General features: G+C 39.9%; 1 protein-coding gene across 6 annotated transcripts in view; it reads left to right on the top strand.

Annotated features, from left to right (window-relative positions):
- Positions 1-27034, top strand: part of LOC126428283 (tropomodulin) — a 388068-nt gene that overhangs the window by 337661 nt on the left and 23373 nt on the right. For 5 of the 6 annotated variants that reach the window (XR_007576810.1, XR_007576809.1, XM_050090197.1 and 2 more), the window contains exons 2-8: positions 1983-2135; positions 7174-7341; positions 8539-8662; positions 16045-16265; positions 17103-17257; positions 18345-18441; positions 21554-21701. Coding sequence is in view for 4 of the 6 variants with exons in the window: in XM_050090197.1 (XP_049946154.1) it covers positions 1983-2135; positions 7174-7341; positions 8539-8662; positions 16045-16265; positions 17103-17257; positions 18345-18441; positions 21554-21701 (1066 nt within the window). In the remaining 2 variants the exon portion in view is untranslated. Of the gene's footprint in view, positions 1-1515; positions 1674-1982; positions 2136-7173; positions 7342-8538; positions 8663-16044; positions 16266-17102; positions 17258-18344; positions 18442-21553; positions 21702-27034 lie in introns of those variants that run through there. The other variant, XM_050090200.1, reaches the window with a different exon arrangement.

The following is a 27034-nucleotide window of genomic DNA, read 5'->3' as shown; positions in this document are numbered from 1 at the left end:
CCATCACACACACACACACACACACACACACACACACACACACACACTCGCGATGACTTTTTTGCGTCACTCGTGGCGTTGCAAGTTAAAGCATACATGATCACGCGTTGTGGCAGCTGACAGAGTCGGGAGTAGAATTTTTTTATTCCATCATCTGCTATGTGTAACATGTGTTGTCTGCGTTCTTATATTACACGGGCTGGTAGAAAGGTAATGACTCATCTGTTTCTGAGTCCAAAAGTACTAGCAGGTATGCTAAATCATGTTGACCTGTATGGTGTATTCGAATGTACCTGTCGCACCAAGATCCTTAGCTTCTATTCCGTGTAGCCTCATAAAGTTTTTCTCATCCTTCAAAAGAATTTCAGACACTCAGTTCTTCACACATTTTCAAGCATTACGCTTACCGTGTTTCGAATTTCTTTCGGAACAGTGACGAAAGCGTGTTTATTTGCTGTATTATAGGTTGCTCTCTTGTTAACTCTTAGTCACTGTTGTTTATATAAGGCTACTTGAGTCTCAATGTTTATTACGTATGTACCATAGCGAACAGCCGCTAATTGTAACTGAAGTTTATTAATACAGTGCGACATATAGTCACAAGCTCTGGATAACACATTACTATCCTACCTTTATGATCAAAGACTGAGCACTTGTTAATATCAAGAGTTTCACTCAAAGAGTAACATGTCTATTTTAGGTAGTCAGCTGACATGTTACCTGATGATCGCCAAAAGACGAAAAACAGTTCATAACAAATGAATGCTAAAACAATCGCTATTTGTGTGTTTCGTCTTTAAATATATCTGCATTTCTGCGTTAAACGAACCTACGTGACAAAGCCGGAAAGTTTTGCTTTTACACGTATAGGTATGCACAGAACTGCGTAACGCGGAATAGTTAGATATTGTCCTTTAAACGATAAAAATAGGAAACTTTTAGCTCTCCTTACTGTTGTGAACATAATTTACCGGATCAGTAGTTGCATGTTAACTTACACTCTGAAAGGCATAAAGTGCAAATAAAACCTTTCCCATTACAGATATTATAAATAAGCAAAAAGCATTTCGTTAAAAAAGTCTGCGGTTTCCTAGTCAATATTTGTAAGCTGCGAGATTTTACACTGATAACACGTACTGCAAAGTGTGTACTGATATTAATGAATGACACACGTTTATCTTGCTTATTCACGTACGAGTGAACTGGCAACTTGATCATTGTTCGATGCACAGCATTCTTCCAAAATTTTGCTGCCACTCGCTCTGTTGAAAGAGCAAATGCTTTATTTCTGCTACAAGGTGTGTCGGGCGTTCTAGCTCTCGGGTCAAGAAGTGGCCGTGAACTCTGACCTCTGGTACGCCCTTAACAGTCGACAATTACGACAAAAACTCGCGCTGCCTCTGTGTGCTGACTGAACATGGCGCTCCTTTCACCGATAGCCCCCCACCACTGACCTTTTCCACGCAATGGATCTCGCGGATGGCGAGAGGCTTGCGAGAAAGCGTTCCACTTGTTAACAAACGTCTAGACGCTCGTGCGGTGGCTGGTCGGGTGGGCGTAGTGTCGCTGAGTTCAGTTGTGCTCCGGAGAACAGGCGAGCTTCAGTGTGCCACACGAAGATAACGATTCTGCAACAGGGACAGATCTCTCAGGGGGACCTGGAGGAACAGGCTGTAAGTGCTAAACATCTTCGACACTCCTTTGAGTCACAATAGCCGTGAGTCAGACGTTGGAGGTTAATGTACCGAGCTATTGATCGTGACCTACTGCCGGAGCCGAAGGGTGTTGGCCTGCTTGTTTCAGAGAACTATTTTTTTTCTGCCGCTAATAGCACACCGCCGAAGCATCAGGATTTTTCGCTGCATTTTATACTGAAACCTCTTATCTTTAAGTTCGTTTTTATGAAATTAGTTGTTATCGTGAGTGGAATATTACTATAGCTTAGTTTGTTTACGAGTGGTTTTTTGCTTAATTTTTTACAGACTTCCTCGTCTACTACGACGACTACCATGACAACGGCGGCGAAGTTGTACGGGAAGGATGTGAGCGAGTATGAACACCTGGACGTGGATCAGCTGCTCAATCAGTTAACCCCGGAGGAAATAGACATCCTAGCCAAGGAAGTGGACCCAGATGTAAGTGGCGACAGCTATCGCTTGCAATCTTGTAAACTTTAGAAGATTCTTTTGTGGTTAAATGAAAGACCTCTTGAAGTAAACACTCGACGCCAATGAATCGGCGAAGGTAGGCGGTGCCCCCATGCGTTACGCGACGTAATGTTAGAACTTCATAAATGCTAATTTAGCACCATAGATAAAAGTATTGTCTCGTTGTGTACCCTATATATTTTTTTTTTTTTTTAAGAAAGATGGATTATGGAAGCGTTCTAGAAAAAAAAGCCGTCGGTGCAAATGGAGACTAAACAGCATGTGAAACCAAACCATAACACACATGAAAGTTAAAAGTTGGTGTTGAAAGACAAACATGCCCAAAGTACGTAGGAATGGAGTTAGATAACTAAGCACCTGGAAATGACGGCAGTTCTCTGTATACACGTAAAAGTTCTATATTGAGAAGCAATCAGAAGTTGGAAATAAAGTAATATTGTCCTTCTAACCCATGCATATTTAGTTTACAGTAAAATTATCTGCACCATACATACTTTCGTGAATATGTTACCATTCCATTATTTAAATGGGGATATAATCTGTTGGCACTGATAAAGATAATGGAAACTTATGTGATATTACAGTTGATTTAGGATCCTATCAGAACCATATTATTCGCCCCCCCCCCCCCCCACACGCACACACAAATCTTGTGTGTAAACTGTTTGGATAGTACCCCAGTCTTTACAGTTTGTCCCAATAAAGAATCATAAGCAAAGGAGGAATGTAGTAACAGAGTTTTCTTTCCTGTGAAAAGATAATGGTAATGACAACTCTGTTGACACAAAGCTATCTCACAACCTTTCAAGTCTCATTTTCGTAGTTTTGAGTTTTGTTTGTCATAGTGTTGCGTACTGTGCTTGGCAGTTCCGTTGTATTTATGGGCAAAGAAATATTAAAACTGCAACAATGCACAGTAGATTCTCACAATATTCTCACTCTTTGTGGCAGTCTTTTGTTATGAAAAACGGGTTTGTCAGGTAGTGACCATAATTCTGTGTCGTCAAAACTTCAATGATTCGTAAGGGAAAAAATCTAAAAAAATAGCCGTCTGGGCTTTTGAAATGAATAAATTGTTGACAAAACAGATACAAAGCTACTGTTTTATAAGTGACAGTGAAGCCTTTAATGCTTATGATACGTAAACAATGGGAAATGGAAATCAGTTGGCAGAAGCTGAGCTGTAACCAATACTAATTGAGTAGAATCAGTCTGGTTTGACATAAACATCGGTCAAAAGTTGCAACAGATAGGTGGTACTGAAAGATGGCATTTCTGCAAAACCACTCTGTGAGAAGCTCTGTAAAATTGATCAGAAGTTATAGAAGTTCATGGGTGGAGTACAATCAGTGGAATGAGCAAAAAATTTCCAAGTATCTTAGAGCCAGTGTGTTAAGTGAAAAAATATAAATAAAAAATGATGATTGAGTGCACAAAACACACTGTGTGGTTTGTGTTTTCATTATCATGCATTTCTATACTCAGCTCAGGCATGAAGATTCCCCAAACAAAAGATTCACTTTCTGACATAACATTTTTTTTAACAGTCACTATTTGCAACATTCTTATGCATGTGTGAAACAGATGTCTACATCAGTGTATCAACCATCGACTTATTTGAATATGGCAGCATTCTTACAGTAAACAAGAAGGTAGAGAAAGATTTAAGGGTGGTCATAAAAAAAGGAGCTTGCCCATTTGATTGTCTGATCAGATAAGTGTCTCACTAAGCAAGGTGGAGCAATATTTAGCATTGGACTCTCTTTCAGGAGGACGATGGTTCAAACAAGTGTCCAGCCATCCTGATTTATGCTTTCCGTGACGCCCCTAAATCGCGTAAGGCAAATGCTGGGATGGTTGCATTGAAAGGGCATGGCCAATTTCCTTCTCTATCCTTTCCCAATCCGAGCTAGTGCTCCATCTTTAATGACCTCGTCGACGGAACGTTAACACATTAATCTCCTCCGTGTAACCGAAGTTAAACAGATTCCTTTTAGAACACGTGTGGATGACATTCCATTATTTAGGGCCAGGTGCCAAGTTTTGCCCCATACAGATATTTTATCTAAATCTCGTAGCATTTGGTTTTCGTCTGCTGATGATTTTACTAGCCAATAAATGACAACATTATCTGCAAAAAACCTAAGACAGCTGCTGTGTTCAGATTATCTCCTAAATCATTTATTTAAGTAAGAAACAGCAGAGGGTCTATAACACTACCTTTGTGAATGCCAGAAATCGCTTCTGTTTTGCTCGACGCTTTTCTGTAATTTACTGTGAACTGTGACCTCTTTGGCAGGAAATCAAGGGTCCAGTCACATAACTGAGACAATATTCCATAAGCATGTGATTTGATTACAAGCCACTTGTGAAGTACAGGGTCTCTCAAGCATTTCGGAAATACACAAATACGGAATCAATTTGAAATCCTTTGTCAATAGCACTCAGCACTTCATGTGAGTAAACATCTAGTTGTGTTTCACAAGAACGATTTTTTTTTCTAAACCTGTGTTGACTGTGTGTGTCAATAGACTGTTCCCTCCGAGATAATTCATAAAGTTCAGACGCAATATGTGCTCCTAAATCTTGCTGCATATTGACGTTAATGGTATGGGCCTATAATTTAGTGGATTATTCCTGTTGTTTTTCTTGAATATTGGTGTGACCTGTGCAACTTTCCAGTCTTTGGATACAGACCTTTTGTCGAGTAAGTGGTTATATACGATTTGTAAGAATGATGCTATTGCGTCGTCATATTCTAAAATGAACCTAATTGGTATACAATCTGAACCAGAAGACATGCATTTATTCAGTGATATAAGTTGCTTCTCTTGATGTTGCCACTTCATGTTAGCAGTTGTTCTTGATTTGAATTCTGTGATATTTACTTCATCTTCTTTGATGAAGGAATTTTAGAAGTCTTTCTACGCAGTATTTGATCTCTGAAGGCATCCCTGCAGACAGTGACAAAATATTAGTGAAAAGCTTTACACTCTGACTATGGACTAGAATGTGATGACACGTGTTAAGGAACTAGTTCTCATCTCTACAATTTAAACGTTTTGAGGAGGAGGACGATGCAAGTGAGTGATGTGAAATAAATACCCATGTCATTGCCATTATATTCCCATTACATTCCCAGCAACAGGATACTAGTGTAGATCAAAATATCTGGATGTTTGTTTCGACCGATGGCCATATCAGTGTAACATTATGTACAAGACTTGGTGGGGCCTTTGGGTCACCACGTATATGTTTCGGCAAGTTTGTCACTTCTGGCATAGGCAATGGGGAGAGTAGTTGTGCAATAGGCAGGCTAGGTTTTACAAGATAGTTGATGGAATGCAGAAAAGTGCATGTAAAGTACATTTAAAAATGGGATAAAGATCAGGCCAAGTTCTTCCTCTGACAGGGTAGGAAAGAAGGTGTGTGTGTGTGTGTGTGTGTGTGTGTGTGTGTGTACACACACACACACACACACACACACACACACACAGAGAGAGAGAGAGAGAGAGAGAGAGAGAGAGAGAGAGAGAGAGAGAGAGAGAGAGAGAGAGAGAGAGAGAGAGAGACTGACTATGATCTCGGAGTACTGAGGCCCTCATCGCCCAGTGATAACTGCGGGCATGTATGTATGTGTTACACTTGTATGAATGTCTCTGTGTGTTTCTACGTCTGAGAAATGATTTTGTGTGAGAGCTTAGTCTACATTTAAATGTACTTGAAATGTGCCTGTCCAGCACTCAACACCTCACCTGTGTGCCAAGTAGCAATCTATACTACATCAATGTTGTTATTCCATCCCTGATTTTTCATTACTGTAGTTATCTTTTGACCTTGATCACAGTATGACTAAAGATTGTGGCGTGTGCTTCTGTAAATAAAAGAAAGTCATTGCATCAGTCATTGCATTCTTCAAAATGACTATTGTCACATTTAACATATCAGAAAATTAACTTAGACATAATATTCAAAGTACTTCAGTAGTAAAATTACTTTTTCTGAAGCTAGCCATTTCCATCTGCACCTTGCGTAATCTCTTTAACATGTAATGGTTAAGTTCTATTTCTTTCTCTCTCATGTTTTATTTTTTAGATTTTTAATCTCCTTGTCTCCTCACAACTATAAATGACAGTGAGGTTCAGCTTCCCATAAGACAGTGTGATCTTTAACAGTCGTAAAAGTGTAATAGAATGCACATGAAGTTGAACAAAATTGAATGAACCAATCCCTTAATGTGTGTCAATCATTTTTGGTTTACTTGTTGTGTCAAATCTGAGTAATATCAAGGGCATTCAACAAAATCCTCTGTTGTCTTCTGCAGGAGCAACTGACTGTCGTGCTGCTGTTGTCACCGTGCTTGTGACTGGTTGGTGTATTATTATTATTATTATTATCCAGATTTGATGCGACAAGGAAATCGAGAATATTGTATACAGGAATGTCGTTGAGAAACTTCTGTCTAAAACTCCCTAATAAACTGTAGGGCTGAACAGCCTAAAATCTGTGATGCACTTCTTGCTTTTTCTTTCCTAAGTGACTTACATTCCTGTTTTCTTGATCTGTACTTCCTTCTTCCGTCAATCATCAAAGTATTTCTTCCTTGTACTTATATTTGTCTGTGCAACTTCTGTGCTTTCCCTTTTGTAGATATATATTCCTCTGAAACTGAACTGCCTACTGTAGTATTCATTATCACAGTATCTACAGCCTGAGAACTTCAGACACCTCACATCATTATTCAGCACTTCATTATCCCATTCCTTTGCATACTGATTTTTTTCGCAATTCTCTTGAGGTACAGTCTACCATTCATCATTATTACAGTGTGATCAGAGTCTATATCTGCTCCTGGGTGTGCCTTACAAACTGGTACCAGTGTCCAGTGATATGGTGACTACATACTTGAATGAAATCCATGCTTTTCTTTGTCTTAAAATGGTTTATGCACAGAATTTAATTGCTCTGAATGAAATAATTGACGGTTTGTTTCCCTCAACTATAGGATCAGTTTCTGCCACCTTCTCAGCGCTGCAACTACTCCTGTGAGAAAAGTCCAACAGGCCCACTGAACCGCAAGAAGCTGATAGAGCATATCAATAAGCAGGCTCTAGAGACTCCTGACAAGCCGGAGCTGAAGCCGTACGTACCTGGCACCGTCCGTGGCAAGAAGGTGAGTCCTGGCTGGAATACACATAATGGAAGTTGAGGTGTCGTGTGCTCAACAGTTGCAAATGGAGGTTCAAGGTTGTCACTATGGTCCACAGGACAGAAGAAAATCCCTGACGGTTAAAAACACTCAGTACAGCAACTTTGCATGCCTTCCACAACCAAACAAATAAAGCAATTTTATATTGCTTACATTTTTATTATGATGCGTCAGCGTTGCCACTGACGTAGGCAACTGTGGCCTTCAGGCAGTACTTGACAGCACCCTTTTACATCTTACAATGCATAATTATATTGTGAAGTATGTACGGTATGGACATTTGGTTGGAAATGCTTTTCATGCATTACTTTGTCCATCTCTCGACAAGCAGTAAGATGGTGATTCAGTGAAGGAGGGACCAGAATCAACCACAGTAGTTGATAGAGAACCTCAGTTAATGTTAGTGAGTGCACTTGATATTTCTGACAGGAATAACGACATTATCTTTACTGTCCAGCTGTTTTTTCACTCATTACACTTTAAAGTTTGTCACTTTCAGGAACAAAATTAGGATTTACATCCAGCTTGTCAATATCACTTTCTAATAACAGTTTTTAAATTTCTTCCTCATTTCGTGGATGCTGCCAAGACACTTTGAGCTAGCGGAGGGGGGGAGGGGGAAATCAGGGATGTATGTCCCCTCATTGTACTCCAGTTGTGCACCCTAAATGGGGCATCCTGCTGCGTTTCTTCCTTTGTCTCCCTTTCCTCTGCTGTCCCTTACCTTGCCTTCATTGACCTTATGTAGACCTTGGGGTTTTTCTTCCTTGGTTTTGCATGGTAGGCTCTCTGATCTACAGTCATGTAGACCTGTCTGTCTGAGGAAAAAGGGACTGATGACATAATAGTTCGGTCCGTTGAATCATCAAACCAAACACCATTTTTGAGCAGTTTGTCCGTGAAACAAGAAGAGTCTATAAGCGCAGAAAAGAAGGTTGGTTAATGTTTGTATTAATTTGTTTCTTTATTTCATTGTTTGGTGTGTTGTTTTAATCACAGTGAAAAGTAAATTAATAGATCTGTATTGTTCTAATCACAGATTGCAGGTACTGCCAGCATTTTAAGATATAAGTAGGTAATGGTGAAACTTGATATTTTGCGGTTAATGGATTGATTGTGTCTGTCTCTCAAATGGGGTGGATTTTTTATTTTTTTTCTCAGTGGATACCTCCACCACCTCCACAACGTGAAATAGATGCTGATGAGCAGATTGCCATAGACCTGGGTGACGAGTATGAAACTGCTCTCGATAAAGCGACGCAGGAGGAAATCATTGATCTTGCAGGTGAGCTATTGTGTCATTGAAAGATGGCCACTGTGGTATTTCAAAGTATCCCAGACACTTCCATAATAATATGTATTTTATTCAGTGATACCTTCTGGTAGTTTAATACTACATACTTTAGAGAGTAGGTAGTATAAACATGTCATTTGCTGTCTCATTAAAGTGTGTGTGGAAGGTTTGTTTTATTATTGTTTTATTATTATTATTATTATTATTATTATTCCTCGCATATTAATTATTATGTCTGATACTTCTCTTGGATCATTGCAGTGGTTGTTTTGTAGGTAACTGTTTTTTAATCATCCTTTAAAATAAAGGAGTTACTTGGAATGTAAGTACTATCACCACGCATTCACAAATGTGCACAATCTTTGTTTGAGATACTTTTACATCTCATTCACTGAAAGTGACAAATCATTTTAAATATAGTATGTTCTTTATCATATTGAGCTATAGGAATGAGCAGAAATGAACAGGCATTAGTCTGGGTAATAGGACTGCCACTTTTAGCACTAATGTCTGATGTGCAGGGCCATTGTCTGCTGTAAAACAAAGTTATTTGGCCTGTTTTTGTGGGCGTGTCTTACTGGCCATAGGGAATGACTATTAAACACACAGTATTCTCTTCTAACAGATGAATACCAGTTCATTCAAGAAACACTCTGTGCCACCCCCTTCCCTACCTCCCCTCTCCCCCCCCCCCCCCCCCCTCCCCGACCACCACCACACACACACACACACACACACACACACACTGCTTTCCATTTATTTTGTTAAAGTTAATTGACTTATTAGTACTATGTAAAGGATAGTTGCTACTCACCACACAGCAGAGATGGTGAGTCACAGTTATGATGACAAAATGACTGTCAGAAAGAGAGCTTTCGGCCAACAAGGCCTTCGGAAATAGACAAAACACACACACACACACACACACACACACACACACACACACACACACACACACACACACAGTCTCTGGCAGCTGTGGCCAGACTGCAAACAGCAGTGCGTGACGGGAGGGGCAATAGGTAAAGGCAACCGAGTGGTGTGGGTGAAGGAGGTGGTGGTGGGGGGGGGAGGGGGGGAGATAGCAGGATGGAGGTGGGTGACAGTAAAGTGCTTGCTGCTTGTGGGAGCATACAGGGATGAAGTGGAGAGAGGGTAGGGCAGCTACGTGCAGTCGGGAGGTTAGACGGAGGGCGGGGGGGGGGGGGGGGGGGGAGGGAGAGATGATACAAATAGGAGAGAAGTAAAAAAGACTTGGGGAACATCAGTGGAATAAATGGCTGTGTAGTGCTGGAATGGGAACAGGGAAGGGACTAGATGGGTAAGGACAACGACTATTGATCGTTGAGGGTAGGAGGGTTATGGTAATGTAGGATACATTGCAGTGGGAGTTTCCACCTGTACAGAAAAGCTGATATTTGTGGGAAGGATCCAGATGCCGCTGGCAGCAAATCAGTCATTGAAATGAAGAACGTAGTGATGGGTGGCGTGATCAGCAACAGATTACTCCAGCTGTTTCTTGACCACATTCGTCGGTGGCCATTCGTGTGGACAGATGGCTGGTCAGTTGTCGTGCCCATAAAGAATGCAGCACAGTGGTTGCAACTTAGCCTGTAGATCAGATGGCTCGTTTCACAGGTAGCCCTGCTTTTGATGGGTTAGGTGACGCTTGTGAACGGACTGTAGTAGTAGGTGTTGGTGGGAGAATGTGTGTTGCATCTAGGTCTGTTACAGGGATGTAAGTCATGAGGTGAGGGATTGGGAGCAGGAGTTGTGTAGGGATGGAGGAGGATATTGTGTAGGTTTGGTGCTGAGTGGTACTGAGTCATGAGGGGAATGTACCTCCTGTGGCAAGTTGGGGGACTTTGGGAGGTGGTGCATGACTGGAGAGATAAGGCACAGGAGATCTGTTTCTGTACAAGGTTGGGAGGGTAATTACGGTGTACGAAGGTGTCAGTGAAACCCTCAGTATATTTCGAGAGGAACCATTCGTCACTACAGATGCGATGGCCGTGGGTGGCTGGGCTATACGGAAGGAACGTCCTGGCACGGAATGGGTGGCAGCTGTCAAAGTGGAGGTATTGCTGATGGTTGGTAGGTTTGATACGGACGGAGTTACTGATGTAACCACTTTGAGGTGGTCGACACTGAGGAAGGTGGCTTGTTGGGTTCAGTAGGACCAGGTGAAGCGAATGGGGGAGAAGGTATTGTGGTTCTGACGGAATGTGGACAGGGTATCCTCATCCTCACAAAGATGTCATCAGTGAATCTGAACCAAGTGAGAGGTTTGGGATTTTGGATGTTTAGGAAGGGTTCCTATATGCGGTCCACGAATAGGTTGGCGCAGGATGCTGCCGTGTAGGTGCCCATTGCCATTTCCCAGAAATGTTTGTAGGTAGTGTTTCAAAGGAGAAGTATTTGTGGGTGGGGAGATATTTGGCCATGGTGACTAAGAAGGAGGTTGTAGGTTTGGAATCTGTTCGGCATTGGGAAAGTTAGTGTCCAATAGCGGTAAGGCCAGGGGGATTAGGAATGTCAGTGCAAAGGGAAGTGGCACCGATAGTGATGTGCAGGGCACCATGTGGCAGAGGAACAGAAACTGTGATGAATTGCCCGACCACCCGCCCGTCCTCCGTCTGACCTCACGACTGCACTTGGCTGCTTTACCTTCTCTCCACCTCATCCCTATGTGCTCGCACAAGCATCCTCCATCCCTGCTGTGCCACCCCTCCCCGCCCCCAGCCTCCTCCTTACCCCCACCACCTGGTTGCCTCTCCCATCATGCACTGCTGTTTACAGTCTGGCCTCAGCAGGAGGCCAGAGACTGTGGTCATTTGTGTGAGAGTTGTGTCTGCATGAGTTTATGTTGTCTACTTCCAATGAAGGCCCTGTTGGCTGAGTGGTCACTTTCTGATAGTCTGTTTGTCGTTCCTATCAGTGACTCACCACCTTCACTGGTATGGTGAGTAGCAATTATCCTTTTTGTAATATTGTTAAATTCTGTCCTGTATATGCCATTGTTTAATTTACCTATTAATACAAATAAATAGAATGCCTGGCTAGTGCATACTTCAGGAGGCGAAATTCAACTACTGCCGATACACACATTTATGAGTGAAAGCACTAATTTTGCCTTTTAACGACAGGCAGGTCCCTTTCACTCGTAGGATCAGTGTGTCCTGGTGCTCCTTCCTAACTTTCTGGAACTTATCCCCCTTTCCTCTGAGGATAGATCTAATACGATTAGTTTTTCACTTTTTAAATGTGTGTGTTGGCAGAACAAGAATATTACCTCCCAAAGGTACTGGCCAGCATTTCTGTCTCTTTGTTTTCTCAAGTAGATTTTCCTTTGCTCAGTTAATATATTTTATCTGCACATGGAAGTGGGATATCTAACTTTATTGCTGGTCACCCATCTCCTTTATCAGAAACTAGTCGGTTCCGCTGCATAAGCCATGGCTATGGGATGGTCTGCTATTAACATCAGATCTTCCTTCATGCAGGAGACAGCGCTTTTGGAATGATATGTAAAGAATAATGCAGTGCATGCCTAATACACACAGTCTGAACAGACATGTGTGATAAATCAATTTCAAATGAAACATTGTCAATTGTTTATCAGTCTGGATGTGTGTGCAAAAGTGGTGTTTTGCTACAAGCAGGTGTGTCTTAAATTCTAGCACAGTTTGTCCTACTTCAAATAACTGTAATTTTTTCTGTACGCTTCGGTTACCATCTGTTGTCTGCCAGATAGTGATTGTTGTAGGAACCATAGGTTCAAATGCTCTTATACTTCCCAGTTGATGACATATTGAAATCATATGTTTGGCAAAAAATTTCTTAGCTGCATCAAGAACTGCACAGCTGGTGATACCTAAGTGATATTTCTCGCTGCAATTCAACTTTTTGGATAGTGGGCCACAACCTTTCCACTGACTGCATGAATTTTTTCACTCTAACAGTGTAAACTCCAAGATAGGTTTATATAATATCATGAAATGATAGATCACTACTCACTGTATAGAGAAAGCATTAAGTCGCAGACAGGCACAGTGAACAGACTGCTAAACATTGATGCTTTCACAGATGTGTAACAGCAAGTAAAAACTCGTCAAAAAATTGAAATTTGTATCTGGGTATAATGTAATCGAGCTGTTTTCCAACGTGCTGTGACTACAGATTATATGTTCAAAATATGTTTTTGAGAGATCATCCTTTGTGCTCACCCAGAAAAAAGCAAAAATTAATGAACATGTTGAATTAAACCAGAAACATCACAGCAGCTGAGTGGTTAAACCATAAGCATAAATATGGATTTCTACTTAATGACATACTTTGTCACCATTGCTGTTATGATTAATCCTTTTCTTATGAGGCACTTCATATGCTCACCACCATTAAAGTGTTATTTTAGGCTTGATGAGAGAAACAAGAGATGTGAAAAAATGAGTTTACTTCTCCAATTGAAAATGATTTTACTTCTCCCATTGATGTTACAAGTTTATTAGTAGTCAACTCAGTGAATATCTGTACATCGTGTAAAATGTATATTTGAAAGAAAGCTCAGGTGCTACAGTTTCGTTTCATGCACTCTATCACTGCTGTCAATCTGTACAATCTACAGTGTGTGGTGTGAAGTATATACATGAGGAGTTTATGTGGTTGTTGCAACTGTATCGTGTCAGATTTGAACACGAAAATCTTTAAAATGTGCTATAGCAAAACCCTTGTTCTATTTCTGTGTGACATGTCTGTCATAGCACATCAGCTGCATGAAAAGTATATTTTCAGCAGTTCACAAAATGCTTTCACCCCTACCTGCTGAAGGGCCACTCCCATTTACCACACATCCAGTACGTGAGCTCATTTTACATGTGTTAGTGTGGTGTGGTGGCTGCGCTAACTCTTGGGTGACTTATCAAGTCGCCAGCCAATAATAGTTCACCAGCTGGAAATTGGTGACATTTCTTCGATTATGACCAAGCATGTTCTTCGAGATTCAATGTTTGAATTTAAAAAGTTGACAGTTGATATTGTTGCTGAGTACAGTAAGTCGGAAATACATGCAAAAAAGACGAGACAGAGTTATAAGTGACACAAGGAAAGGTGGTGGCTGGTCTCCTGCGTCACGTATTGGCCCGATCCGGAACACTTTACGTTGACTGTCTTCTTTTGCCATTATGGCTGCAACCTATAAGTAGTTGCAACATTTAGCTTCACCATGCAATTATGATAAAAGTTGTGTTGGCAACACCGGTCATGGATTATGTCAGCATTTCCTCTCTCACATCTCCCTCACCACAATGGCCTAAAATATTCCCTTAGTTCCACCACCACCCGTCATGTGAACCATCTTTCTTTTGAGCCACTTATAACTTATTCAGTCACATCAAATGTCAACAGGAAGTCAAGCGAGAAGTTGAGTAAGAACTTAGAATCGAGGTAAACCTTACTAGGAAGAAATGTAAAATCAGGGAATTTTTAACATTAATCTTATGGGTTTTTCACAGGGGCTACGAATTTGTGGTGTAAAATTGCAAAAAACCTAAAATCGGAGAATGTAACGTCAAATTTCCACTGTGTTGTTAATATTCTCAATCTGTGCTCATGACTTTCAATACCGAAAGGTTTTTTCATCTACAAATACAGATGTATACATTGCTCAACGTGTGGTATTCTGTACATATATTGGCCACTTTATATCCTATTCCACTTGCGTACTGATTGAGGTAAGAATTACTGCCTATATACCTCGATGTGCAGCCGCCTTCTGTATCTTCCATTTTACTATCATGGTTCCTACATGAGATATGAGCTACAACAGAATTCTCTAAATCTACTGAATGGGATTTAGAGAGAACAAAATCACATTTACTTTGAAGATTCTCATTTAAATTTCCCTAGCACCTCTGTTACACTCACGTGTGAGTTTTGCTGAGCTGTAGGGTCCCTGACCGCATGACTGATTTATTTGATCTATGCTGCTGTCACACTTGCTTGGTAAGGACTGTGAATACTAGCATTTTGTATGTGATTTCTTCTACATTTGCACTAAAACAAATCTGTCTTTCATTCACTTCGCCTAATGAAGTTTTATGTGTTTGTACCTCATTTACATAATGTGAAGAGCTACAGATTTTAACTACTAAATCTCGTAATTCGATACTATTGTATTTCACATTTATGAAGCGTGAGTTTTTCCAGTCATATTACTTGTGAGGATTTGTAATTGCGTTGAACATAATATAAATGTATAAGAAATGGATAGATGTACAAACTGTGTTGTGACTGAGCTCCACAATGAGCCGACAACTGTGTAACAAGCCAAAATGGTAGTGGTGATTCATCAAGAGAGGGAGAAAAAGGGGAAAGGGGGAATTATTGTACATCCTAATGCAGTCAACTTCATCAAGGCTATAAAATTTTGACATTTTCATGAAAAATTAACCTGATTTTCTTGGCCAGATAATTAAAACACATCACCACATGCCACTGATGAAGTGGACGTTGTTAAAATAGTAATAAACATTTTATATTTGTTACTTACATTTATTTTGGATGAAGAATTATTAGGTGGTGAGTTCTTATTTTGTAATAATCTGACATACTTTTATTCCAACATTTATTTTCTGCAGGTGCAAGACAGAGTTATCAATGTCATCAGTATCATGGTGTAAATACCAATCATAAAACAGAATATAAGATATTGAGCACAACTACTACTTCCAAATGGACTCTGCCACCTGCCTATTTATAAAAATATAATGATCAGATAGTTACAATCTGTTGTTGTTCATCTTAATTGCAATTTCTTCTGCTGTTTTACACACATTTTCTATTGTTTACTATATCATTGACAGCCCATTTTAACGATTGTTTTTCGTGACAAAATAGCTTTAAATTGATTACATCACTTCATTTTTTCTGCTGTTATGATTATATTGCTAATATTGGGCCTTTTCCAATTAATGTTTGGATTTTTTATATTTTCACTGTACATGAACAATGAGCTGCATCTTACATCTGTATTTTTATCAGACATTATTATTTTAGCCATCTTCATACAAGTTTTAAGTGAAGAAAAATTCTCTAAAGAATAATCATAATTAAGAAATACCACTGCAGAAATTGAAGAGAGAAATTATGAACATGAAATATAAATATGTGTTGGCCGTACATTAGTTTTGTGTATCATGTTCTACAATACTATTCGATATTGACAGTTATATCATAATATGAAGCTTGTAAACTTTATTTTCTAGATTACTATCAGACATAACATTTTGTGTAAGTGTCTTTTCCTTGCAGTTCTGCAAGTTTTCTGTACTGCTTGGAAGTACATAGATGGTGACATTTTAGCAATTCTTTGACAGCTATCCTGGGCTTCCACTCGATGATGAATCAGGAGCAGTACCACGCGTCTCTGCTCAACAAGGACCAGCCAGTCGGTCTGGGCTGGGATGGCATCACGAAGGCTTCGCAGCCGAAGCCGTACCCGGCTGACCCGCCCAACCTCACAGATCCCGACTCAACTATTCAGCAAGTCAAGGATGATGACCCCACTCTTATTGACCTCAACTGGAACAACATTAAGGTCTGTTGGTGGATTTTCAAATATCCATATCAGATTCATCCCTTCCCCCCGCCCTCCCCCCCCCCCCCCCCCCTCTCTCTCTCTCTCTCTCTCTCTCTCTCTCTCTCTCTCTCTCTCTCTCTGTCTCCCTCCCTCCCTCCCCCCCCCCTCTCTCTCTCTCTCTCTCTCTCTCTCTCTCTGTCTCTCTGTCTCCCTCCCTCCCCCCCTCTCCTTCTCCCTCTCTCTCTCTCTCTCTCTCTCTCTCTCTCTCTCTCTCTCTCTCCCCCCCCCCCCTCTCCCTCTCCCTCTCTCCTTCTCCCTCTCCCTCCCTCTTCCTCCCTTTCCTCCCCTCTCCCATATTCTTTCCAGTGCCCGGTTCTGAGGTAGTGCATGCCACAGACAATCCTCAGTTTCAGAGACAATCCTCAATTTCAGCACATTATGTTGCCTGCTCACATAACTCCGTGTAAGATGCAGTGTAAGAAGTATCATTATTAAATTTTATAACTTTTGTGCCAATTAGATAGTATCTGTTATTAATAAGATTGAATAGCAATTTTACAGTTTTATTGTTCAGATGGTGTAACTAGTTACTTTTTTTCCAAAAAATTAAAGCCTGTGTATGTAGTGTATTAACTGATGTATTATGAAATTCCTTTTATTTTAGACACAATCTCATTTATAATAAAATAAAGCTTTGTTCAGCACCTGTGCCGTATACAATCTGAAGGTGGCCAACTTACTGCAAAAACTGGCCATGGTTGTCACATTATATGATAATAGTAACTCTTGTAAGTTCCTATTAAATGGAATTCCTATGAGACTGTGTATTTGTACTGTTGTTTTTATTTGTTTCAGAATATTTCTGAAGAAAAATTTGAGCACCTTTTCAATGCCCTGCCTGAGAACACCCATTTGGAAACACTGAGTTTGAGCAATGTGGGAATGACGGACAACTCTGCTATCAAGTTAGCAGAAGCACTCGAGCGCAACACTACTTTACGTGTCGTCAAGTGAGTAATGAATTATTTTGAAACATCTCAGACTCTCAAAAGCTATTTGTTACCCAATGTTGTTGATTATCATCTTGGAACAAAAGTGTTTCATACCCCTAGCTCAGTGAAACATGTCTTAGTTTTATTTGCAACTGATATTTATATTCCAAGAAAAATGCAACAATTCTAAAGAAGGCAGGTGCTATCAGATGTGAGTATACCTGAAGAGTTAGTTTCAAAAGTTATGCATGCAAAATAGTGGCATGACTTACTTGCAGAGGAATGGAAAAACCAGTAGAAACTGAACTTGGAAACATCAGTGTGGATTATGGCAAAATGTAACCAAACATAAGCCAATACTGATCCAAAAACTTAACTTAGAAGACAGACTGATGAAAGGCAAACCTGTATTTATAGCATTGGTATCTTTAGTAGAAGCTTTTGAAAAAGTGATGAGAATACTCTCTTCGAAATTCAGAAGGTAGGTAGGGGCAAAATACAGGGAGTGAATGGTTTTTTAAAATGTGTACAGAAGCCAGACTGCAGTTCTGAGTGTCAGAGGGCATGAAAGGGAAGCTGTGATCGAGTAGGTAGTAGAATCCAAGCCACTGAAATTAAATTCTTTCATGGTAAATGAGGGGAGAGAGTGTGAGAAATGAAGATGTTAGAAATGGGATTGGAGTATAAAAGCAGAATGAGAGAATTGAGAATAATATGTTGTAACATGTCAAGAGAAATGGAAGAATACCAAAATGAAGACAGGAGGGAGAGCTAGAGCAAGATAGACTCAATAAAGAAGAGTTTTAAGAAAAAGGAATCTGGACTGGAACAAAACAGTTTCAGAAGAAGAACAGTGGAAGGAGAGAGGAAGGGGAGAAATACGATAGATGTCCCAATGCGGCCTGATGCTGGATAAAGGGGAAACCAAGACAAATGATTTCCTGCTAATGGTTGGAGTTCTTATTCCTGCTGTATTTATTACCTTTTCTCATGAGTATAGTTTCTCATCTACCTTTAGTTTTCTATTAATTTCTCTTACTTCTGTTAATTTTTGAAAGTAATTGTCCAAGTAAGTTTTATTTTAATTCTCACTTTTATTTTTCAGTGTGGAAACAAACTTCATCAGTCCACCCGTTATTGTGAAGCTTATTAAATCCCTCTTGGCAACCAAAACAATTGAGGAGTTCAGATGCTCTAATCAGGTATGTGCAATAAACATTTTCACTTCTAATTCACTGTTCAGGTTGGTGTTACGACAAATTTTAATTAGTAAGTTTATGTAGCTGCTGAATTTCATTATAAATATTTTGGGGTATCCAAAAGTTACGGATATATGAATTTTTTGCGGCACAATTTTTTAAAGTACAAACTGAAATACCTGTAGGGCTCTTGTCATACTTGTTTCTTGTGTCAGTGTGGCAAGTGACTGTATGATGAGTGGTTTAGTTAGTTATTGGTGAGAATGTTTCTATTGTAATGTTTCCACAAGTTTGCAGGGGTTGACTTGAAAGAGCAATTTGTCTATTTCATTTGGAAATTGGGAAAATTGTTGCAGAAAGACACCAAAAATTGCACCAAGCTTTTGCAGACGACAGTTTATGTCAAACACAGACTTAAACACTGGCATAAGCATTCTAAAAAAAAGGGCAAAAATTGAGTGATGATGACCACTATTCTGGTCAACTGTCATTTTTCATCAGACCAGAAAATGTTCAGAAAGTGATGATTCTGCAAGATGGTAGACAGACCATTCGGGAACTATGTTAAACTTTGGAAATAGTTTTGGTACACCTGAACGTTCTGTCAGAATAACTGAACATCAGAAGGATTATGCCGGTTTGTAACACAATAGTTTCAATATGATCTGAAGCAGCATCACTTGTAGGTCTGCAGGAACATAAACACAAACACTTGTTTCAAGATGATCCAGACTTCCTTTCAAAGGCTGCTCATGGCAACAGAAGTTGGATTTATGGCATGACCCTGAAACGAAGTATCAGTTCATCACAATGTTAGTCTCTCTCATTCTTCACGTCAGCCAAAAAAATCTATAAAACTCAAGACTAAGGTTTTTTTAAATACTGCCAGAGCTCGTGAAGATTTTATCCCTCCTAGTTAGATGGTCAATAAAAGTTCTATCATAATCTTTTAAGACGTTTGAGGAAGGAATGGAGAAGAAAATGTCCACAAAAGTGGAATTCAAATAACTGCAATAACTGCCTATTCCGACTTGGCACTGCAGGACGACGCACTGCCTTCATTAATCAGAAATTTTTTACCAAAAATAAGATAGCAGTTCCTCCCCAAATCAAGTTAAAGGGGCGAAGTTTTGATACAGAGGAGATGCAAATGGAATGGTAGAGGGTGCTAAACACCATAAAAGACGTCCAGGATGCAATTCAAAAGTGGCAGAAGTTTTCAGATTGTATTTTCTCCCGGGACTACTACTTTGAAGGTGGTGGTGCAGTATATGAACTAGAGAAAGAGTGTTAATTTTGATATATATCAGGAACTTTTGGATACATCATCATATCAAATTGGTATGTGAAAGTCGGGTACAGTGCAGGTACGATATAAGTGAAGGACAGCTCGATAAGGTGAACTTGCACTTTATTGAACAAATACATAGACAGATAATGACACACAACTTTACAACATGGACACTAAGGTCAAACTGAAATATCTGGTCAAGTCACAGATATTGCACTGACAGTCCATCAGCTGTGTATCTCGTAGTGGGTGTCCTCCACAAGTAACCCATTATCCTGTTGCTCTGTTAATTGTTTATCACAGTTTTATATTAGATAGGGAAGTTATATCCTGCTATGTAATAAGACTTAATTTTTAAAAGTATGTGTACAGTATACAAATTATAATGTAAACTCTTTTACTACTCCATTGTAATATTAACATGAAACTTATAATATTTTTGTTTCTCCTCACTCACACCCACATCAATAGGAGTCTTAAGTTGAGGAAAGTATGCAGTGATCCTATAAGAAAGTTCAACAATAAATAATACACAACAATTATGGTGATAGAATGTATTGTGACAACGTGTATTAAGACAGATTGTTACTCACAACATAGTGGAGCCATTGAGCACCAGACAGGTGTATCTAAAAGCCCGTTGGCATACAGAGGGGAGGGGGGGGGGGAGAGAGAGAGAGAGAGAGTGGAGGGGTGGGGGGGGGGGTCATATTTTGCATAACTGTCAGCCGCTGTGGCTAGTTTTTAACAGATTCAGCAGTCGCAGGCTGATTTTGTGAATCGTATTTGTGCTCATATCAGCTTATAGAAAGTGAGTGTTATGCAATTACAGTTTGAAAAATCAGCTAGAGACCACTACTTGCTTCAAAGTGTCTTGGACATGCGGTTGGCTGGATTGGTCATTGTAGAACAAATTTTCAATGGCATTACACAAAATCACCAGATTACTCCTGCTGATCGATGTCCTGAGCTTGAGAATGTGGTATGTAATTATGTCTCTGCTGCCTCCACTCCAGACTGAACCACAGTGGTGAGCGTGGCTCGTTTCTGGGTGGCTCTCAGTCTGTGCTTCACATTTGCACTGCTGTGTGTTCTGACCTCACTGCCTTTGGAGCAGCATCTGTGCTAGGTTCCACCACTGGCTGAACTGAAACCCATTTTCCTTGTAGATTACGTTATTTTTTTCTGAATCCTGATAGCCTCTGTGTATACAAAGTCCCAAAAAATGGATGAGAGTTCCAAAATTTTTCTATCTTCATATCTCATTTTAAAGTTTGACATTGTGTAATGATCAGGAGTTGTTCATGTTGTTTGCTGCTTAGAAGGGAGCGTGGGGGAGGGAGAGACAGCAGGTATGTACATCGAGCCCTCTATCTGGAGATGCCAGTCTTCACAGGTACCCTGAAGATAATGGCCCATTACATTATCAAAAAGTCCTTCAACAACCGATCCATCTGTCTCCATGCTACACACACTTTCAAGTGGTATTTCACCAGGAAACCAATGCACACATAAAATGTCCTGTACATTTAAGTAAACCTACTCGATGTTGGAGGTATGACCCCATAAGCTGTGTAGGGGAGAGACAAGGAAAAATGAGTACATTGTTTGTCACCTTCTCTTTACAAACATCAACCTTCGCCGCAACCAGTTATTATTGGGACTGACACTGGCAAATGTTTTCGTGATTTTGAAACTGAAACCGTGGGTCGGTCATCACAGGTGTTTGGACAAACGTTTTGTAATTGATAAGTATCTTTTGTGGCATTTCTTAAGAGACCGTAATATTGTAATGTGGTGCCAGGCAAACTTACTATCTTGCAGAGGTCGCAGGTGCTGGGCAACAAGATAGAGATGGACATAACGGGCCTGGTGGAGCAGAACCCGACACTTCTGCGGCTCGGCCTCCACCTGGAGTACAATGACGCACGCCACCGCGTTGCAGCTCACCTCCAGAGGAACATCGACAGGAGTAAGTGTCCGGGTTAAATTGTATGGCTCTCGCAGTTAACTTCCTTTAGCTGTTACGTGTTTTTATTCAGTACTGTAATGCAGTTTCCAGGTGTGGCAGCAACTACAATGCAGAAACTCATATTTCAGCAGATACAAGAGAGTTGGTATCCAGTGTTTGCTGCCAGAGTGTTTGAATTGCAGTGTTAGTTTTATTTTGTGTGAAATAAATATACAGTGTGTCTGAGGAGTCGTCATATCCCAGTACAGTACAGGGTACGTTGCAGTACTTACATATAAATGGATCTGTATGGACACCATTTGAATTGTGCTTCAAAAGTATGCTGGAGCTCTATCCTCTTGTAACCACACACAATCTCTGTCCAAATAAGAAGTACAATTAATGTACCCTTTATTATAGGGAGGGGAGAGGGGGAAGGGGGAGGGGGGATAGTCCAGGCAGTTTTCGTGATGCCGTCCCACCCATATCATAATATGACGTCCCACCCATATCATAATGTGGGGCAGGTACCTACCCAATTCATGCAAATAATGGGAATCTGATTTAGACCATAAAATCACATCCCTCCTGTGTGCAATATATCACATGTCAGAAAATAACTTTTTTGAGAGAGAGACAGTGTGTGGAAAAACAGCGCACAACAGGCTGCAACTCTTTTCAGTGTCATCATGAGATAACCCATTCACAAACATCAGAGTAAATGTTTCCGTTTCAAAATCTTTACTAATGTGGTCCTACATTGTTTACTACAGTATTCGAAGCTTAGCTGCTTTTTTTGTGAAGGCATTTTCTTGGCACCTCACTTGATCGAGCAATGGTACTGGGACTTCTCAGACACACTGGTACAATAAATATAAAAGACAGAAATGAATTTTATTGACTTTTAACACAGAAAAGGAGGATGCTAGAATGAGACGTCTTTCTGCCTTGCTCCGATTGCAACTGCTCCGATTGCAACTGCTTCGGCAGTGGTATGAAAGTGTTTCTTTTATGTATATGAAATGGCCTTCGTTCAGCAACCAGCCAGTACAGAGTGCTCCAAAATTGTAGTTGTCTTCCTTATCACGAAAGATCGTTACCATTTTGTTGGCTTTGTTCAAAACATGAATAGTAAACAATCATCTTTATTTGTATTTGCACCGTACTCCTCTTGTCACTTCTTCCTACAGGGTCTTGTTAAATCTGTATCAGTGGTGCAGCACAACATCCTCCCTAATCTAAGGTTCAGATAAAAAATTGATGAATCAGAATAAAGAATCTGTATTAACATGAATTATACCTATGGAGTGGGAAGTTTTATTGACTTGTGTTGCCATAGTCAAACTTTAAAGTAAGTGATGAAATGGTTAAAAGAAAAGAGGAGGAAGGCCTTGCAGTGTTTGAATTGCAGAACACATTAATGCAGTAAGGCATTCATTTTAGCGGTGTTCAAAGAGATCTGCTCTAAAAGATGCTAGAGCTCTTCAATTATGTGATCAGAGTGTGCATCGAAGTTTGCAATAGGAGTTGCGTATGTGTCTGTACGAGAAGAGTGCTGATCAACAATTGTTTAAGTGATTTCCACAGTTGTGTGAAGTCATATGCAAACATCTGTGAAGATGCTGTGGTGATGAGCACAATGATTGGCACGTACTTAGCAGTACCCATTCGTCGAAATTGCCGATTTCGGAGTGGACAGAACCCTCGTGAACTTAATGTAAAACAACTGTGTAATGGTTGTGTTACTGTTACTGTATGGTGTACAATTAGAAGATTTGGGGTAACTGGTCCTTACTTTTTGGGGCGGATGGTGCTACTGTGACAGTAAAGTTTCAGTGATACACTCACATGATCAGTACTTCTTTTGCATCCAGACTCAATGCGCTGCAGAGTAACCAAGTATGGTTAGAGGCAAATGTTCCCCTGATGATTAATTTCTTCACATCACAATGACTCTTGGTGAGTACGATCACCAGACATTAAAAGCTGTGTGCCCCCACTCTTTCCCCTGTGTCCGGCCACCTTAAGGCTGAGATATTCAAATACAGCCGAGGACTTTGCCAGCCTGAGAAATGCAGTACAGGGAGATATTGGTCTTATTCCTCAAGAAATGCTTGTTAGAATGGTGTGGAATTTGACATGGTGCTTTCAGCAGTGCATTGATAGTGGAGGACATCACTTGTGTGGTGCATTGCTTCAAAATTCCCATTGTGTGAATACCATTCAAGTTTATATAGCTTATTTATTTTGATCTATTTGTTTTTTATTTCAACTCAAATTAACGAGGATGTTTTGCCGCACACTGCAGAGTTTATGGTTAGATTTCTGGACACCGTACTACAAGAGTGCTCTTAGTATGTTGATGGTGTAAACCTACTCTCGTGACCTATCAGTATGGTGGACAAGTTATTTCTCTTTGAGTCAATAGAGTGAGTTTGGATGGGAGATGATAGTAAGAGCATCACATTTGTCAGGCATTATTCTTGTGCAGGTCCACTGTTAGGAATAAGATTGTGAAGTGGAAATGCCATGGAAACACTTGATATGGTCCTTGTGCCAGTTGGCTCAATAAATAACTTATTGGCATCCAAACTCAGAAGCATACTATACTAAACAATCAAAAGATAATTTTCCATGTTGGCTGTTGCACGAGATTTTAGTCACAGCTGAGGTGTGGCAGCCAGCAAAAGCCTGATACATCAAGAGGTAAATGAAGTAAGATTTTTTAACTGTGAGGGATAACTATAAAGTTTTAATTATCACATAAAAAATAAAGACGCATAATTAAGTTTTTGTTGTTTGAAAGTAAAGGCCTTGTACACCTTGAAATCCCCACACCATTGAAATGTAGCATACCACTAGGGGAGCAGAACAAAATGTAATACTGCGCAGTAATTTGTGGAGCAGAGGGTTCCAGCAGTGTCAGGCCACCCACATGACTTCTTTTGGTGTAGTGGTCAGTCTGACAAAGCTCCATTTCCATTGAGGTGCAAAGAGATTACTGCATGATATTCCATTTTGTTTTGTCTCCTCTGGCAACAAGCTGCAGTACTGTGGCGCAAGGAATTTTGATGTGTGCCAGGTCTGTGGAAGCGTGTAAATTAATTATGTATCTTTATTTTTTTGAGGTTATAATTAAAACTTTTGATCTACCCCCTGTAGTCTGTCAATAAAGGTGACTCACCCAAAGAACTGATGTGTGTTACCAGTTAGGATGATACGAACTGTGCTGTCATTGGTCTCAGGGGCAGTGAAGTAAGATTTTATGAAGTGGAAATAGTATGGGTGTGTGTAGACCTGGCGAACATTTGACGAACACTATTTCCCCTAGTAAAATCTTCAACTTCTTACAGCCACATGCACGTCAAGTGGTTAAACTGCCACAAGTTTTCAGCCAAGTACTCCTTGGCTGTAACTGACTGCCTTATTGTCTATGGTCTGGTCCTTACAACAGTGGATAACCCTGTAGTATGCAATCACCAAAATGTATGACACAAAATGTAGAGTAATGTAACAACCATCAGATTGGGGATAACTGAGCATAGTGATGGCGTGCTACTCTCCTGTTGGTTTCAGTGAGCCCATATATAAGGTGCCTATTCACCAGCTATACATCAGTAAACCTATCTGTACTGCTGTATCACTGTTAGTGTAAAACTAACACTGCCAGAAAAGCAAAGCTGCTGACAGACTTGAGTAGTACCAAATGCAAAGTTGAGGATGAAGAGTGAAGTGAGCATTGCTATTGTCAAAAACAGGTACCACAAGTGAACAGAACAAGTTGAGCACATATCAGTCAACATATTTCGTGCTGCATAGATATTTTGCGTGTAGTACTGACACAAAGGTAAACTATGTAAGAAATTAAACGAAAAGGAAATTGCATTATTGAGCCACCAGAGAGCACAGGTTCCTTATATCAGTGTACTCAGAAAATGACCTCCAAAATTTTGTTGATGGAGTTTGAGTACTTTACACTGTGAATATAAGAATTGGGGGACCAGACTTCCATTCAGTACATTCTGAAAGTTAAATAACCACCCCTTCATTTTGTGCTTGGCTGGTTGCTACAAATTTAAATGAAAATATTTTCTTAAAATTGTGTGACTTACTAATCTTTGACTTTAATTACTTTTCGTCCTGCAGTCATGATGCTTCACAAATATATAATTTAAATGAAAATTTTGTTATTTAATTCTTGTATTTAAATTGCTTTTCATTTAAGGCAACTGTTCTCTTCCATGAGATGTAATTTAGCTGTCTGAAGAGCCTAGTGGTCCACTGGTGGTTTTGATGCAAAATTTATTAACCCCAAAAGCATTTGTTTTGGCAAGATAAGAATGACAACATCTGACGTCGCAAGGGTGCAATGAAGTCCATAAATGTCTCATTATGTTTCCTGCTATAGCACATCTTGAGGAACTGGTTGCAAGCAAATTGACAGAGGGGGAGAGGAGAACAAATACTAGTTTTCTTGCTTTTGGAATTCCGCTCAATTTTTATGCTTTATATTTTGAGGGAATCCTGCTGTGGTCAGTCATTCACAAACAGAATACTGCTTCCTGCATTCTAGAAAACGTTCTTGACTTTTGTGCAGTGCAATTCTGGATATGTAGGTGATGTTTACTGGATCAGAACATTATAGCTTATCTTTTTAGCATTTGGGTTTTATGTTGTGTTAAGTTTGTAAATTGTTTACACATGGTGTACAAATATGGAAATGTGCAGATTTCACAAACATTGCAATGGCAAAAATTTGTAAGAATGTAGTGGAATTATTAGACATCTACAGGAGATGCTTTACAGTGTTTAGAGTTTTCATATTATCTTTGTGTTATCAGTGTCCTGTCACTGGTATCTCATTGTACTGATTTCATGAAATGATTAGATTTCCATAATTTTTTTAATAGAAAGTTGTCTGTGCTCCTTTTCTTTGTACAGGAATGCACTCTCAAGAATTCTAAGTCAACGTAGTCATCTCATAGTTCAGAATAGCATTTTATTCTACTAGCAGCAGGTGAACTGAAAATTTCTGTGGTTTAGTTTAGTCAGGTTTAGTTTTTACAGTTTTGTGTACATCATCTGACTAACAACTGGTCTATACAGTGTGCACGAGTGTCCAAGCACAGTTTGTCTTGTTTTTGAGGACTTGTGGCATGGGTCTAGATCAGTAACATCATTAGAGGCAAGTGTTAAACATATAGAAGAGTGCTTTTGAAATTGAATTTTTGTACCAATAGAAGCTTTTGACACTGTGCGATTGATGGCAAGCAGTGAGCAATGGGATTCTCAGAGGAATGAGGTAACAAGCAGCTGTAGGATTGAGACAGAAATGATAAATTGGAGTTTTTGAT

This window comes from Schistocerca serialis, chromosome 12 (assembly GCF_023864345.2).
Source record: "Schistocerca serialis cubense isolate TAMUIC-IGC-003099 chromosome 12, iqSchSeri2.2, whole genome shotgun sequence".
NCBI classification, from domain to species: domain Eukaryota; kingdom Metazoa; phylum Arthropoda; class Insecta; order Orthoptera; family Acrididae; genus Schistocerca; species Schistocerca serialis.
Note: the sequence above shows the minus strand (reverse complement) of the source record. Positions and strands in the feature narration are given on the sequence as shown.